The 11,605-nt window shown below is 32.9% G+C and overlaps 2 protein-coding genes across 5 annotated transcripts; both read right to left on the bottom strand.

Annotated features, from left to right (window-relative positions):
* Positions 1 to 258: 258 nt before the first annotated feature.
* Positions 259 to 7,873, bottom strand: LOC113867063 (dolichyl-diphosphooligosaccharide--protein glycosyltransferase subunit STT3A). Of its 4 annotated transcripts, none has more exons than XM_027502020.1 (23): positions 7,629 to 7,873; positions 6,760 to 6,822; positions 6,499 to 6,554; positions 6,320 to 6,391; positions 6,058 to 6,163; positions 5,922 to 5,972; positions 5,508 to 5,603; positions 5,215 to 5,274; positions 5,016 to 5,129; positions 4,522 to 4,608; positions 4,220 to 4,323; positions 4,030 to 4,125; positions 3,597 to 3,717; positions 3,418 to 3,498; positions 3,204 to 3,335; positions 2,878 to 3,105; positions 2,361 to 2,504; positions 1,686 to 1,872; positions 1,516 to 1,613; positions 1,297 to 1,376; positions 1,130 to 1,217; positions 614 to 703; positions 259 to 512 (listed from the first exon to the last, which is right to left on the bottom strand). In XM_027502020.1, the coding sequence occupies exons 1-23, from the start codon at positions 7,743 to 7,745 to the stop codon at positions 456 to 458; spliced, it is 2,328 nt and encodes a 775-aa protein (XP_027357821.1). In that variant the 5' UTR covers positions 7,746 to 7,873; the 3' UTR covers positions 259 to 455. The 4 variants fall into 4 exon arrangements, with proteins under 4 accessions (XP_027357821.1, XP_027357824.1, XP_027357822.1 ...); XM_027502023.1 differs by having other exon boundaries at positions 288 to 512; positions 2,944 to 3,105; positions 7,629 to 7,811; XM_027502021.1 differs by having other exon boundaries at positions 291 to 512; positions 3,210 to 3,335; positions 7,629 to 7,810.
* Positions 4,014 to 11,120, bottom strand: LOC113867065 (lachrymatory-factor synthase-like). The gene is made up of 2 exons (XM_027502024.1): positions 10,524 to 11,120; positions 4,014 to 4,024 (listed from the first exon to the last, which is right to left on the bottom strand). The coding sequence occupies exon 1, from the start codon at positions 11,079 to 11,081 to the stop codon at positions 10,569 to 10,571; it is 513 nt and encodes a 170-aa protein (XP_027357825.1). The 5' UTR covers positions 11,082 to 11,120; the 3' UTR covers positions 4,014 to 4,024; positions 10,524 to 10,568.
* Between the last annotated feature and the right edge of the window lie 485 nt (positions 11,121 to 11,605).

Below are 11,605 nucleotides of genomic sequence, written 5' to 3' on the forward strand. Positions count from 1 at the left end.
GCAGCAAACACAGGAGACATTGAGGCAACATGAAATTAAGAGCAACAGCTAAAACATGCAAGCAAAATTGGTGTTTATAAACTTTTGAAGAGGGAAAATACTTACCGTTAATCCTTCAAGGACTGCAGCAACTACGTTCTCTTGAAAATCAGAACGGCTTATTTTAAAATTAAGTAAACTTAATTTTGAACTGTTGGCGTAATTAGAATATATATATATATATATATATATATGCCGTATAAGAAATACATTCTTATACGATCCTAAAAATGCAATCTTAACCAAATTTGTCAGAAAATATATAATTCCAAAATTTTCTTTTGATCATTCAATAATCGAGAAACTAATAATGCCGGCAAAATCTCTTCATGGCCCCTGTATTAGTTGCATACACGTATACATGAAACGCATAATAAGAAATATGGTTACCTACTTAAAGAAATGAAAAAACTAAACTAAAAAGGGTTCCTTTTTAGTTCTTTTCTTTTCGAGGTGGCTTTTGAGCTTGCTTTCTGCGAAACATGAGAACAAAAGACCAATCATAGTTAGGTCAAGTGATCTCCGATAAAATATTAAGAAGAAATAAGGCCATATAAAACAATTAACTACGTACCGATTTTGATTTTTTAATCTTTCCTCGAATCCTGTTCTTTGGGGGTTTCAACTTGTAAATCCGAACCATCCAATGGTGAGTTGTAAACACCTGAATGCATTAAAAGCCGTGACTTACATCAGAAGACCATAGTAGTTAACGCAATTTATCTGAACTAAGTTTGGGACCATATATTGATGACAAAAAAGAGTCAACTATAAGTAAACTAAAAATGAGATTATGTAAGCATTAGCATATAATGGTATCCACCAAGGAACAACACAGAACAACTATCCGAACATAGATTTACAGTAACAGTTAACAAATATAGGCCATTCAAAACCATGAAATATTCAAGGATATCATACCGTACTGGTTATCCACCCATGGTATTGTCAATAAAATAACATGGTTAGTTTGGCAAGTAATTCATCATGCCATACACTGAAATTAATTCCAGGAACATAATATATGACGTACACAACAAAGTTCCTGACAGATTTAGCACAGGACACAATTCAACAGAAACAATCTTACCTCCTCAAAATGAGTAAGTTTGAAATATTTCTTCCCAATTTCTGTTCGCCTCACTCTGTCAAAAGCTTTACCGTCTGTCTCCACAAATCTGGAGCAATAGCAGGGTAAGTAGTAGTGTAACAGTTAAAAACAGTTTTTCAAAGAACAAATTTTACAGCAAGACTGACCTGTAATATGAAAGTTTATACATGAGGCAGTTTAGCATTGTTGGGGTGGCCATAGAATCAATCCGATATTGACCGTCCCTCTTTTGAACAAGGGTAAATAAAATAAAAAAGAAACAAGAAAAAAAAGAAGACAGGTTAACACTCCTCGATGGCTGAAAGGTAGAGTATCAACTGTTTTCCAAAATAAAATATCAATGCTTTCATATTTATGTAACTTACTAAATAATCTGGTTCTTTTATGTGAGGGAATACACCCCCTCCAATACGAACCATCCACAGGAACTTGTTAATATCATCACTGGGATAGCCAACCAGTCCTGTTTAACAATCATAGCAAAAAATCAGACAAAGGTGACTTAAATAATCTCAATAAAGACAAAGAAGCTGACCTCCAAAGACAATGAGAACATATTTGACATCCAAGGAGTGGAAAATTTCCCAAGCTGCCTTCTCTGGGGAAGACATGGCAGTGCCAACGGTCGCAATATGTGTGTTATTCCAGGTATTATTATCAACAATGACAGTTCGGTTAGCCATGGCAGTTGTTTGGTATCCATAATCCCACCAAGATGCCACCTAGAAGAAATTTTACAAGCTTCAATTTCTCTTGATGTCAATAATGCATTTTAACCAACATTTACTTTCTCTTAATTTGGCATAGGTAAGTAATGTCAGGGGAAAAACAATTTAGGAACTTAAGCCATTAAATTTATAATTTATAAACATCATCCTCTAGAGTGGTTGATTAGATCAATATCTGGTTAGTGCATTAACCATCATCTGTCATTTGTCCATTTAAATTTTATGCTGCAGAAAATTGATTTAAACTTTAAAACATAATATAAATTTCAACAATTAGTATGAAACAAGGGAAACCATGCAAGCTAACCATCACAATTTTTTCTAGACAATCTTTTTTGGAAAGAATATTGATCATTAGCAACTTTTGACCTTGTATGAAGAAAAGGCCAAGATTGTTTATTCCAAAAAGTTTGTAACATGGTAAATGTATACAAGCACCCACAAACATTTGAGCAGAAGAAAGGAAATCCCATAAAACTTACTTTATCATCTACTTCTGTATTATGACTCAGCCAAGCATAAGCCTCTCTAAAATCATCGAAAACATGAAGTCCATCGTGCGAATGTGATGTTAGAACAATAGAAGGGGCTGAATAAGCCTCTGCTGCTGCCCAGACACTATGAACCTACAAGAGAGATCAAGCTAGTGAGGCACTTAGTTTGTTATAACATATAAAGTAGCATGTCATAAGCATACTAAAAATTCATTAAAAGAAGACATCATACTTCTAATTGAGTATTAACCAGAAGAATCCTACAATTTTTAACTAGAAAGAGATTAAGGGTTCATTTAAAAGAAATAAATTGCAAAAATAATACTTGAGAAATATATTATTAACTAAAAAGGAAGAAACAAATTGTGAACTCCTAGTGGAGATACACATAAAACTTGTATCGAACAAATAATCTACCTAATATAATTGGTAGATAAACTAAAAGATGTGATGGTTCAAAAATGTAGGAAACTTTATATGAAAGAAATCATGCTTATGAAATTACCACATAGAAGGCACCTAACAACACAAGTAAGAGAATAGCAATGATGGATGTTTCCAGAGGTAAAACTAAAAGCCTTTTCTTAATTTGTGACTTGCTAAGAGGCTTTTCCACAGGCTCCTTTTCCTTCTTCTTGCCCTTCTTTGAGGTCCGTTCCTTTGATGTATCCTCACTTTTATCAGTCTTCACCGAATCATGTGTCACAACACTATCAGAACTGGCATCCCGTTCCTTGAAAACAAAGCACAATTTGAACAAGGTAAACTCATAAAGTGACCAGAAGAACATAAAGGAATCCCAAAACTGGCAACAATTAAACAAATGCTTACATCAGCATGAGAATGATCTGATAGGCTGGGTAACTGACACTTTATAGATCTTGTGAAAACATCAAAAGCTTGAGAAAGAGCAATCCCAGACAAGATACATGCCGCTGGAGCAAGTACGAGCATCAGGCGAACCTGATATTTGACAAGGCTATGTCTTCAAATAAATAATGAAAATGCAATAAGAAGAAAAACTGCAGCCCAATATTATTCTTACCATGACTCCAGAAAAGTATACTGATGTAACAATATAAAGTACCACAAAAGAGCTTGCATCAGACAGGGGCAAAAAGCATGCCTACAACAGGAAAGCACCAATACAATTTAGTTTATAAAGAATACTAAAAGAAAATTAAACAAAGATTTTTTTTTTTCATATGTGAAAACAGAACTCACAATAATGCCTGCTGGAACCAAGAATGCCAGGACATTGATGTCCATAAAATAAGAAGGCCAAGTTGGTGGCTGATGTTCACTAACGCTAGCAATGATTGGTATATACTTGCTTGCATAAGTACTACAACAACAGAAACAATTGAAGTACTTGGATTTGAGCCAATCATAAGAAGCAAATATTTTGTAAAATGGCAAATAAAGGTAAAAAAGGGAAATTCTACTTTTGTAATTTTCAGCCATTAGCCTGGGTCAAGGGAATTATCCCTGGCTGGTAGCAATATTACTCTTACTCTCTCTGTAATTCAGTTCAGCTTTCATCAATAAATTCTACTTTTTACAGATAGATACTCTTTCCTATCAGTGCCACAAATGATTTTATTCGTTTCTTTTTAAGAATTTGAATGATAAAAAAGGTTGCAAACACAGCACTTACGGATCTAGTAAACTTAAACTTCTTCCACTCCATCCCTTTGTTGGGCTTGAAGCTACCAGTGCTATAAGTACAGCTATCATTGCACAACACACTGCCCTGCAAAACACACAAGAGAAAATGCAGAGACTACTTTAATTTTCCACCCATGATGTTTTGAATGGTCAAATAAGCCAATCAAAGAGACACCCACAGGCCAACAGAAATAACTAGTGCCATGGCTACTTTGAACATTTTTGGGGAAAGAATGCCTTTAACATAGGACACAAGAGCCACCACATGGATGATAATGAAAACCTGCACAAGAAAAAGAGAAAAATAAGGTAGGTTTCAAAAACTCTAATAAGAAACATTAGTTGGATATAAAGAGAAGGAAAAAAAGGGGGGGCGGGTATTGTGATAAAACAATTCCACTGGAAAGTTAGACAAACACATTTTTGGTCACTTATCTTTGAGGCAAGTTCAACTAAATCCAAAGACTAGGGGAGAACTCACCAGAAATGATGCAAAATGCTCTGATGTCATTACGGCATTAAACCCAACCACAGGCACCAAGGAGGCCAATAGTGTGCCCAGTATAACCTGGATTGAGAAAATCATTATGAGAACCAGGAACAAGATGAGATTTCTAAATATACACTCCATACAACAAACACCAATGGCTTGTAATTGTAAGCAAAAGTGTGATAAAATAGTAAATATGTGATCCAAAATGAATAACAGATTCTCTAATCAAGCAAAATGCAGAGTTTAAACAAATTGAATTCTTCATCTAGATGTTGAAAAAAGCAAGTTAAACCTCAGTGTAGAACACTTTATCTACATGTCCAAAAACTCCCTCAAATATTGTCCAAATTACAGCTTATTGTATCAAGCAAAAAGTAAAAGTAATGTAATGTACTAGATGCATTTCAACTTTCCAATTGAAAAGGGTAGAAGTGTTCACTTAAACTCTTAAACATAATGGAATGGCTGAGACAGATACTTACAAGAGGTGCATATGCAATGTACAGTTGAGAAGAATAGCGACCAGTAGTTATGCACAAGAGTACATGCATTGGAATAAGGTTAATGATAAAAGTGTACCCTCCCCATGAGCAAACCTGAAAGATAAGAATAGCAAATAACATAAATAAGAGAAGGCAGAGTCAAAGATAACCAAGATAAATAGTATCATAAACAACTTACCATGTAAAAGTATGCTATGGAATTCAAAGTGGCATAAAAGAGGGACCCGGTATTCAGTGTCTACAAGACATGCAAATCAAGTCAGAAACTTAATAGAGAATAAGGAAAAGCCCAAGTGTTTTCTATCCTCAGAGGCTACAGAACTGACAGTTCATACCGAACACTCAAATCACACATTATCAGATCACAATGATTATAATGAAATCTAATAATACCATGCAAATTTTAAGAGACCAATAACATTATACAATGCCATTCAATATAAAGTAAAGTTGCTTGCTTTTGAAGAGCACCTTAATATAGAGATAGAAAGTAAAGATCAAAGCAAATATAGCAACGGCTTCATTATCATAACTGCCAGCCACTGATCGAGATATATATGAGGGGACCTGCATGCACAAAATTATTCCAAATCAATTACATGTAAGAGAGGAGTCGGGGATCAGCAACCACAACACATTAGAAAAGAGTATCCATTAATTACCAATAACCATCATCAGTTTAGAAATATACATATCAACATGCATGGTTATTATTCAACCAGCATCCATCACTTTTAATGAACATTGATTAGTCAATCATTTAAATATAGGATGCTGAATGAATGAGCCAATAATTTTCATATTTGCAACCATAAATGAAATGTTTATAATCAGCAGGAAAATTTGAAGATAATCTAATTTTGCAAAGCCTTTTGAGAAATTCACCATAGCCAGAAGAACTGCTGCTGTCAAGCCAGCTCCCACACCCTTAACCTCCTACAAAAGGAAGAAGCTGAAGCAATTTAGCAAGCATGGAAATAACAGCAAAATAATACATGTCGCAATGCTAGCATAGACTAACCTTTGTCAGAAGATAAGTTGCCCATGAAGCAAAGGCTGAGAATATAGGTGCAGTAAACACACACACAGTTTCAACTGAGAGAGGGATGTTTAGGGAATTCAGTATCCTGACACCATAAGGGAACAGTCCAAAAATATCAACCACCTTAGATAAACTTTGAAACAATTGCTTGCATGGAAAATTAACATTTGAATCTAATCAATATAAAAGTGACAATTAAATGACAACCAACAACTCGTGATGTGTATTTTCAAATACCTACCACCATAAGGTGCCTGCTGTCAAGGTCAAACCAGGATAGACAGTCCCACCAATTACACGACCAAGTGGATACCTTAAAATGGAAAGGTAACGTATACATTAAATCCAGAAACATCTAACAATGACCTGATTAAACTACATATGCACAGAGGAATAACTGTTTACAGACCATTAACTTACCAAGTTCGGTCATCAAACCAATTCCAAAAATCATATATCCCATTCTTTGTCAAAAACTGAAACCAACAAATATGTATGTCATCTTATTGTAAAAATCTTTATTGCATTGAAAATCTGAGATTAACAAAGTCAAGTTGCACAAATGTACACACGAGTAAATTTCAATTTTCTATATCTATTAACCAGCATGAGAGACTCCTCAGTCATCCCAAGAATATCAAGTAATAAGTGAAAAAACAGTTTCTTTCCAATAATGCTCACCTGAGTGACTCTATAATTGAAATAAGGATCAAATTCGTGAATAACACTCTCGTACTTTATGACCTGTACACAATGCATAAAAATATCTTGAATTATTAGAGCAACTCTGCCCAATAGTGGGAATAGATAATCTACTATAGTGCAGGAAAAAACAGAAAAAGAACATTCAATACATCATGATCTAAAAGATATAATTCAGAAAATCATAATTCCAAAGGGGGAAAAAAGCATGGTCAGTTTACAGAAATGTTTACACCATATACCACGTGTACACAATTATTTCAACAAAATATGAGCGTGCTCGATGCATTTGGGCTTTTGGAATCATAACCAAAGAAAAAAAATAACCCTATCAAAGCATACTTCTTCAAATTTGAATTTCAATAAGCAGGCTTCAATTTAATATCTAATTATAATATCATAAACGGAAACTTATTTTAAATGCAAGTATACTTGAAATGATATCGGTTACATATTATGAAGATCATCTTATCTTCTTACTTTGCATGTCATTATTTCAGTCTAACTATTACACTCACACCACTAGTGTAAACATTTTCAAATCATTGACTTAACTCGCGAACAAACGAACACGGCTGGGTCAACTCACAGAAAAAATTTCTTTCTAAACAGTTAAGGCTAAGTAACTGAGATTCCACTACCGTGTCATAAGAACAATATAGAATACATGCGAATTGCAAGTTAGGCTCGTTTATTGTTATACACATGAGGAAACGGTTCAATTGAGCGGTTATTCGCGCCACTAAATTCAGAAGCAAACAATCACATTGAGAAAACGAAAACAAGGAACAGAAACAAGATGTAGACAACCAGATCTATGGAAGAAGAAAGAATGAGGAAATGCTTACGGAGAAGAGACGGATCGAGAAGGCGAGAACACCGATCAAGAGAAGTATGAAGAAAGCGAGAGCGTTTCCGTAGGCATGCCTCATGGAGGTACCGTTGTTAGCATCGGAGGCCGCCATTGACGGCCAAATTGAGCTCCGAAGAGAGAGTGCGTTTTGGGTCTGAGAGTGTGACTGGGGCTTTTATATCTCTGTAGAAGTCGTTGAGGTTGAGAGAGCTAAGGGGGAAGACTAGGCAGTGTTGGCTTGCGAACGAGAGAAGCTGTAACCTTACCTGAAAAGACAATATTGGGTCTCAACTTTTACTTAATGATTATAATATCCTTACTTGTGGACGTGGCAAAATTCTATTGGGCTCGCTACAAGTTTTTGCCACGCTGAGTCATGTGATTGGACGTGGACTCTCGTCTTAGGTCGTCGTCCATTGTTGATTTTTCATTTTTGTGCAATTGGAATTTTACAAATAAAACCTTTGTAAATCCATTTTACAAATATTTTTTTTAAGAAATTTGAAGAAGTGATTTAATTATTATTTTTTATTTTCATTATTTTATATATATTTCAATTAAAATTAATAATACTAATAAATATAAGAATTTTTATTAATATTAGCTCTTACAATTTAATTTAAATATTAATAAATAATAATTTATTTTTAAAAATTTGTATTTATTATATTAAAATTATAAAAGTAGAACAATTTTTTTAATAAATTTTTTATTATTATTAGTTACTTTTTTTTTATCTTTAAGAAAACCCTAAATATAATAATATTATTATTTTACGTACAGAAATTCTCGTAATTTTCATTAAAAAAATACTGAATCATTATAATAATTTAAAACTAATAATTAATATAGCTTATATGTAAAATGATTGCCATGTTTTAGTTTTTCAATTGGTCGCTACATACTAATGATTAACGGTTGATAAATGTAGTAATTCTAAAAAAAAAAATTGATATTAAATTTTAGAAATATCTTTGGCTTGAAAAAATTATTTTCATTTTATCAAACTTTAATATTCTCCTGTTTTAAAACAAATCGATTAAAATGAAGTTATATATTGTCAATAAAATTATTAATCAAAGAATTTTTCTTTTTTTGTCAACAATCACGATGGATTTTGATTTGGGATTTTTTAGCGTTGAGAAGCAAGGCCCATGGCCCAATATATGTTTTAACCAACCTCCGATAACGGCCTGCAAACGCAGACACGTCAATATATATTTTTTCTCAATACTATTTTGTGAGAAAATATGTTTTTATTTAAAAAAATACGTTTAAAAACATTATCATAATTCAATAATATTTTTTAGAAAATAAAATTCTAAAAAATAAACTTCAATACATTCCACAGAAGATAAAGAGATTTTAAAAAACTGTAATAACAAATATATAATAAAACTACTTTTTTCCACGAAACTAAACTAAATGTTAACTAAAACTAAGGTTATTTCAAAATAAATAGGATTAACATAATTCATATCATATAATATATTAAAAAGTGTTGATTTTGTACAAAAGAGAAATTGCTTCGAAGAAATTTTTTGCATAAGAAAAAAAAAACTAAATAGAAAAGTTAACTTTAATTATACAGAGAGAGGTTACAGCACAATCAGAATTCAGACAGAGGAAAAATAGAAAAATGAATAAGCCCTTTATTCATGAGCATCGAAATTCATTTAGTTTGTAGGCTACAAGCATGGAGCTCGTGTGGCTTCAACATTGAGTTAATCAGTAATAAATGTGTAAGTTCATCACCTCAGCAACTATAAAATCATACATTTCCTTTCCCTGCTTTGCTTATGAAGCTTCACAAGTTAATATATTTTATTTCCAGTGAAAAATATGACTCTTAGAAAGTTTATTCATTTTATAAGATTTCTTAAAAGTTGTGAATTGCATTAATTATTTTTTTACCAAAATATTCCTAATGAAGACAAATTAATTAATCGGGTTAAAAAAATCATGGTCTCAATAGTTTTAAAAACTACTATAAATGATTAATAAATTTATTGTCATTAGTTAAATCAACTAGTTTTATAAATTAGTCAAAGAGATTATATATATATAGAACTAAAAGTTTCCCCATCAAGCTCATAAAAAATAAAAGGAAAAAGATTGCAATCTTAATTTATGTTTGTGAGAGATATTTATTATATTTTTGTGAGATTTTAATTTTAGTCTTTGATTTCTTAAACTTTAGTAGTTTTAGTCTTACGTACATGATTAATAAAAAATTATGATGTCAATTTTTTGTCTGTATCACATTATCGAGAGACTTAAAAAAGTTGAATTTTAAAAGTTTATGGACCCAAAGTAAAAATTTTGAAGAACTATAATCAAAATAAATAAATAAATATATATATATATAAACTAAAGTATAAAATTATGTGCAATGCCCGGGTTCTGAAAACAAGCCACTGTTAATCGTCCGTGATCAACGGGTGCTTGGTGTATTTTCCAAGATGATTCCATTAATTTAATCCTGTAAGATTGGAATATTCAAGACCACGTTTCAATAAAAGCAATATAATGAAACATGTTCAGATGCAAAGTGACTCTTGTAATATATGGTAAATCATGAATCTCTTGCAGCAGATATTCCAAGGTCACAAGCCTTGAAGATCGCGGCCTTGTACAGCAGCATGTGTCAAAAAGACACAGTTCAGCTTATTTAATTTATGCAACACAATACAACAATTTGGGCATGGCCCTAACTCAAACACACTTAGAAATTCAGCTTATTTAATTGCTGCAACACAATACAACAACGTAATTGTTACCTAGTACTTTTAGTTTTCTTAAATTTGAGTTTCGACTTGACTCAACCTAAAAATATCTTACGAAGTAAAGACTGATGAGTAATGACAAACTTATACTTAAATTCACAAACACAACAATAATAAAGTACTTATTTTGACAAGTATAATTACTTTTTTTAAGTTTTGAGTGCTTCTTCCATGGTCCTCAAAGCTCCTTCCATCCTCTGAGCCATAACCTGCAAGCCAGTGTGAATGAAGGAATCAAGATATTCCAGTTTCCACCCTTCAACAGGGTCAACTTCATATAGCCACTCAATCTCACACCCATCATCTTCCTTTTGCAGAACCTTCAAAGTTGAAACGTAGGAGTGAAACCCAACATTTCCATCCACAATAGAATAGCTAAATGTTCTTTGAGTTGGGTCAATGGAGAGCAGTTTCTGCTTGGTCCAGTTCACAGTTTGTTTGTGATGGCCATCCAAAGGGGTCTTGAAACCAGCACAGAAGCGCACACAGCCAGGTTGTCCAGAAATGCCTTCAATGGGAAGACATGTTGAGAGAGTAGGGAACCACTTGTCAAGGCCAAAGAAATCCTCCAAAAGAGGCCACACTTGTTCTGCTTTCATTCCCTTTACTTGTGTTGTGGCCTTTCCCTTCCATTTTGCCTTTTCTTGTAACATAGGCTCCATAATATCAACCAGGAAGGAAGCAGCAATGCTACACAAACACGAGTGAAGAAGGATGTAGCATGTGGCTTATCAAAGTGGCCTTTATATATAATACAGAAAGTGTGTTACATTATTTTGAATAGAAAAAATAAAACCTAGGTATTATATTATTCTATAGACATAATTATATCATGTGATATTGCTAGGAATCAAAGTATGCCAAATGATAGTGATTTAATATTTTTTAGTTCCACATTAGATGGCAAGAGATTGGGAGCACATTTGAGTGGATGAGACTGTGTTTTTGTTGCGCTTTACAAAAATATTTTCAGTCGAATTTTGAAGGTTATTCGTTGTTAACTTCTTGGAGTTAAACGAGACCGAACTATATGCTGACTATTTTAATTTCTAATTTCAAAGTAGGTGAAACTAAAGGATTGATTACATACAAAAAGACAAAGTTATGATATGGGGTACTAAAACATACGCAAACGTAATGTCTAGAAGTTTTGTTTAAAAACTTTAGGAATAGAGAGAAAAATAAT

Source organism: Abrus precatorius, unplaced genomic scaffold, assembly GCF_003935025.1.
Source record: "Abrus precatorius isolate BTA unplaced genomic scaffold, Abrus_2018 Scaffold5, whole genome shotgun sequence".
Lineage (NCBI taxonomy): Eukaryota > Viridiplantae > Streptophyta > Magnoliopsida > Fabales > Fabaceae > Abrus > Abrus precatorius.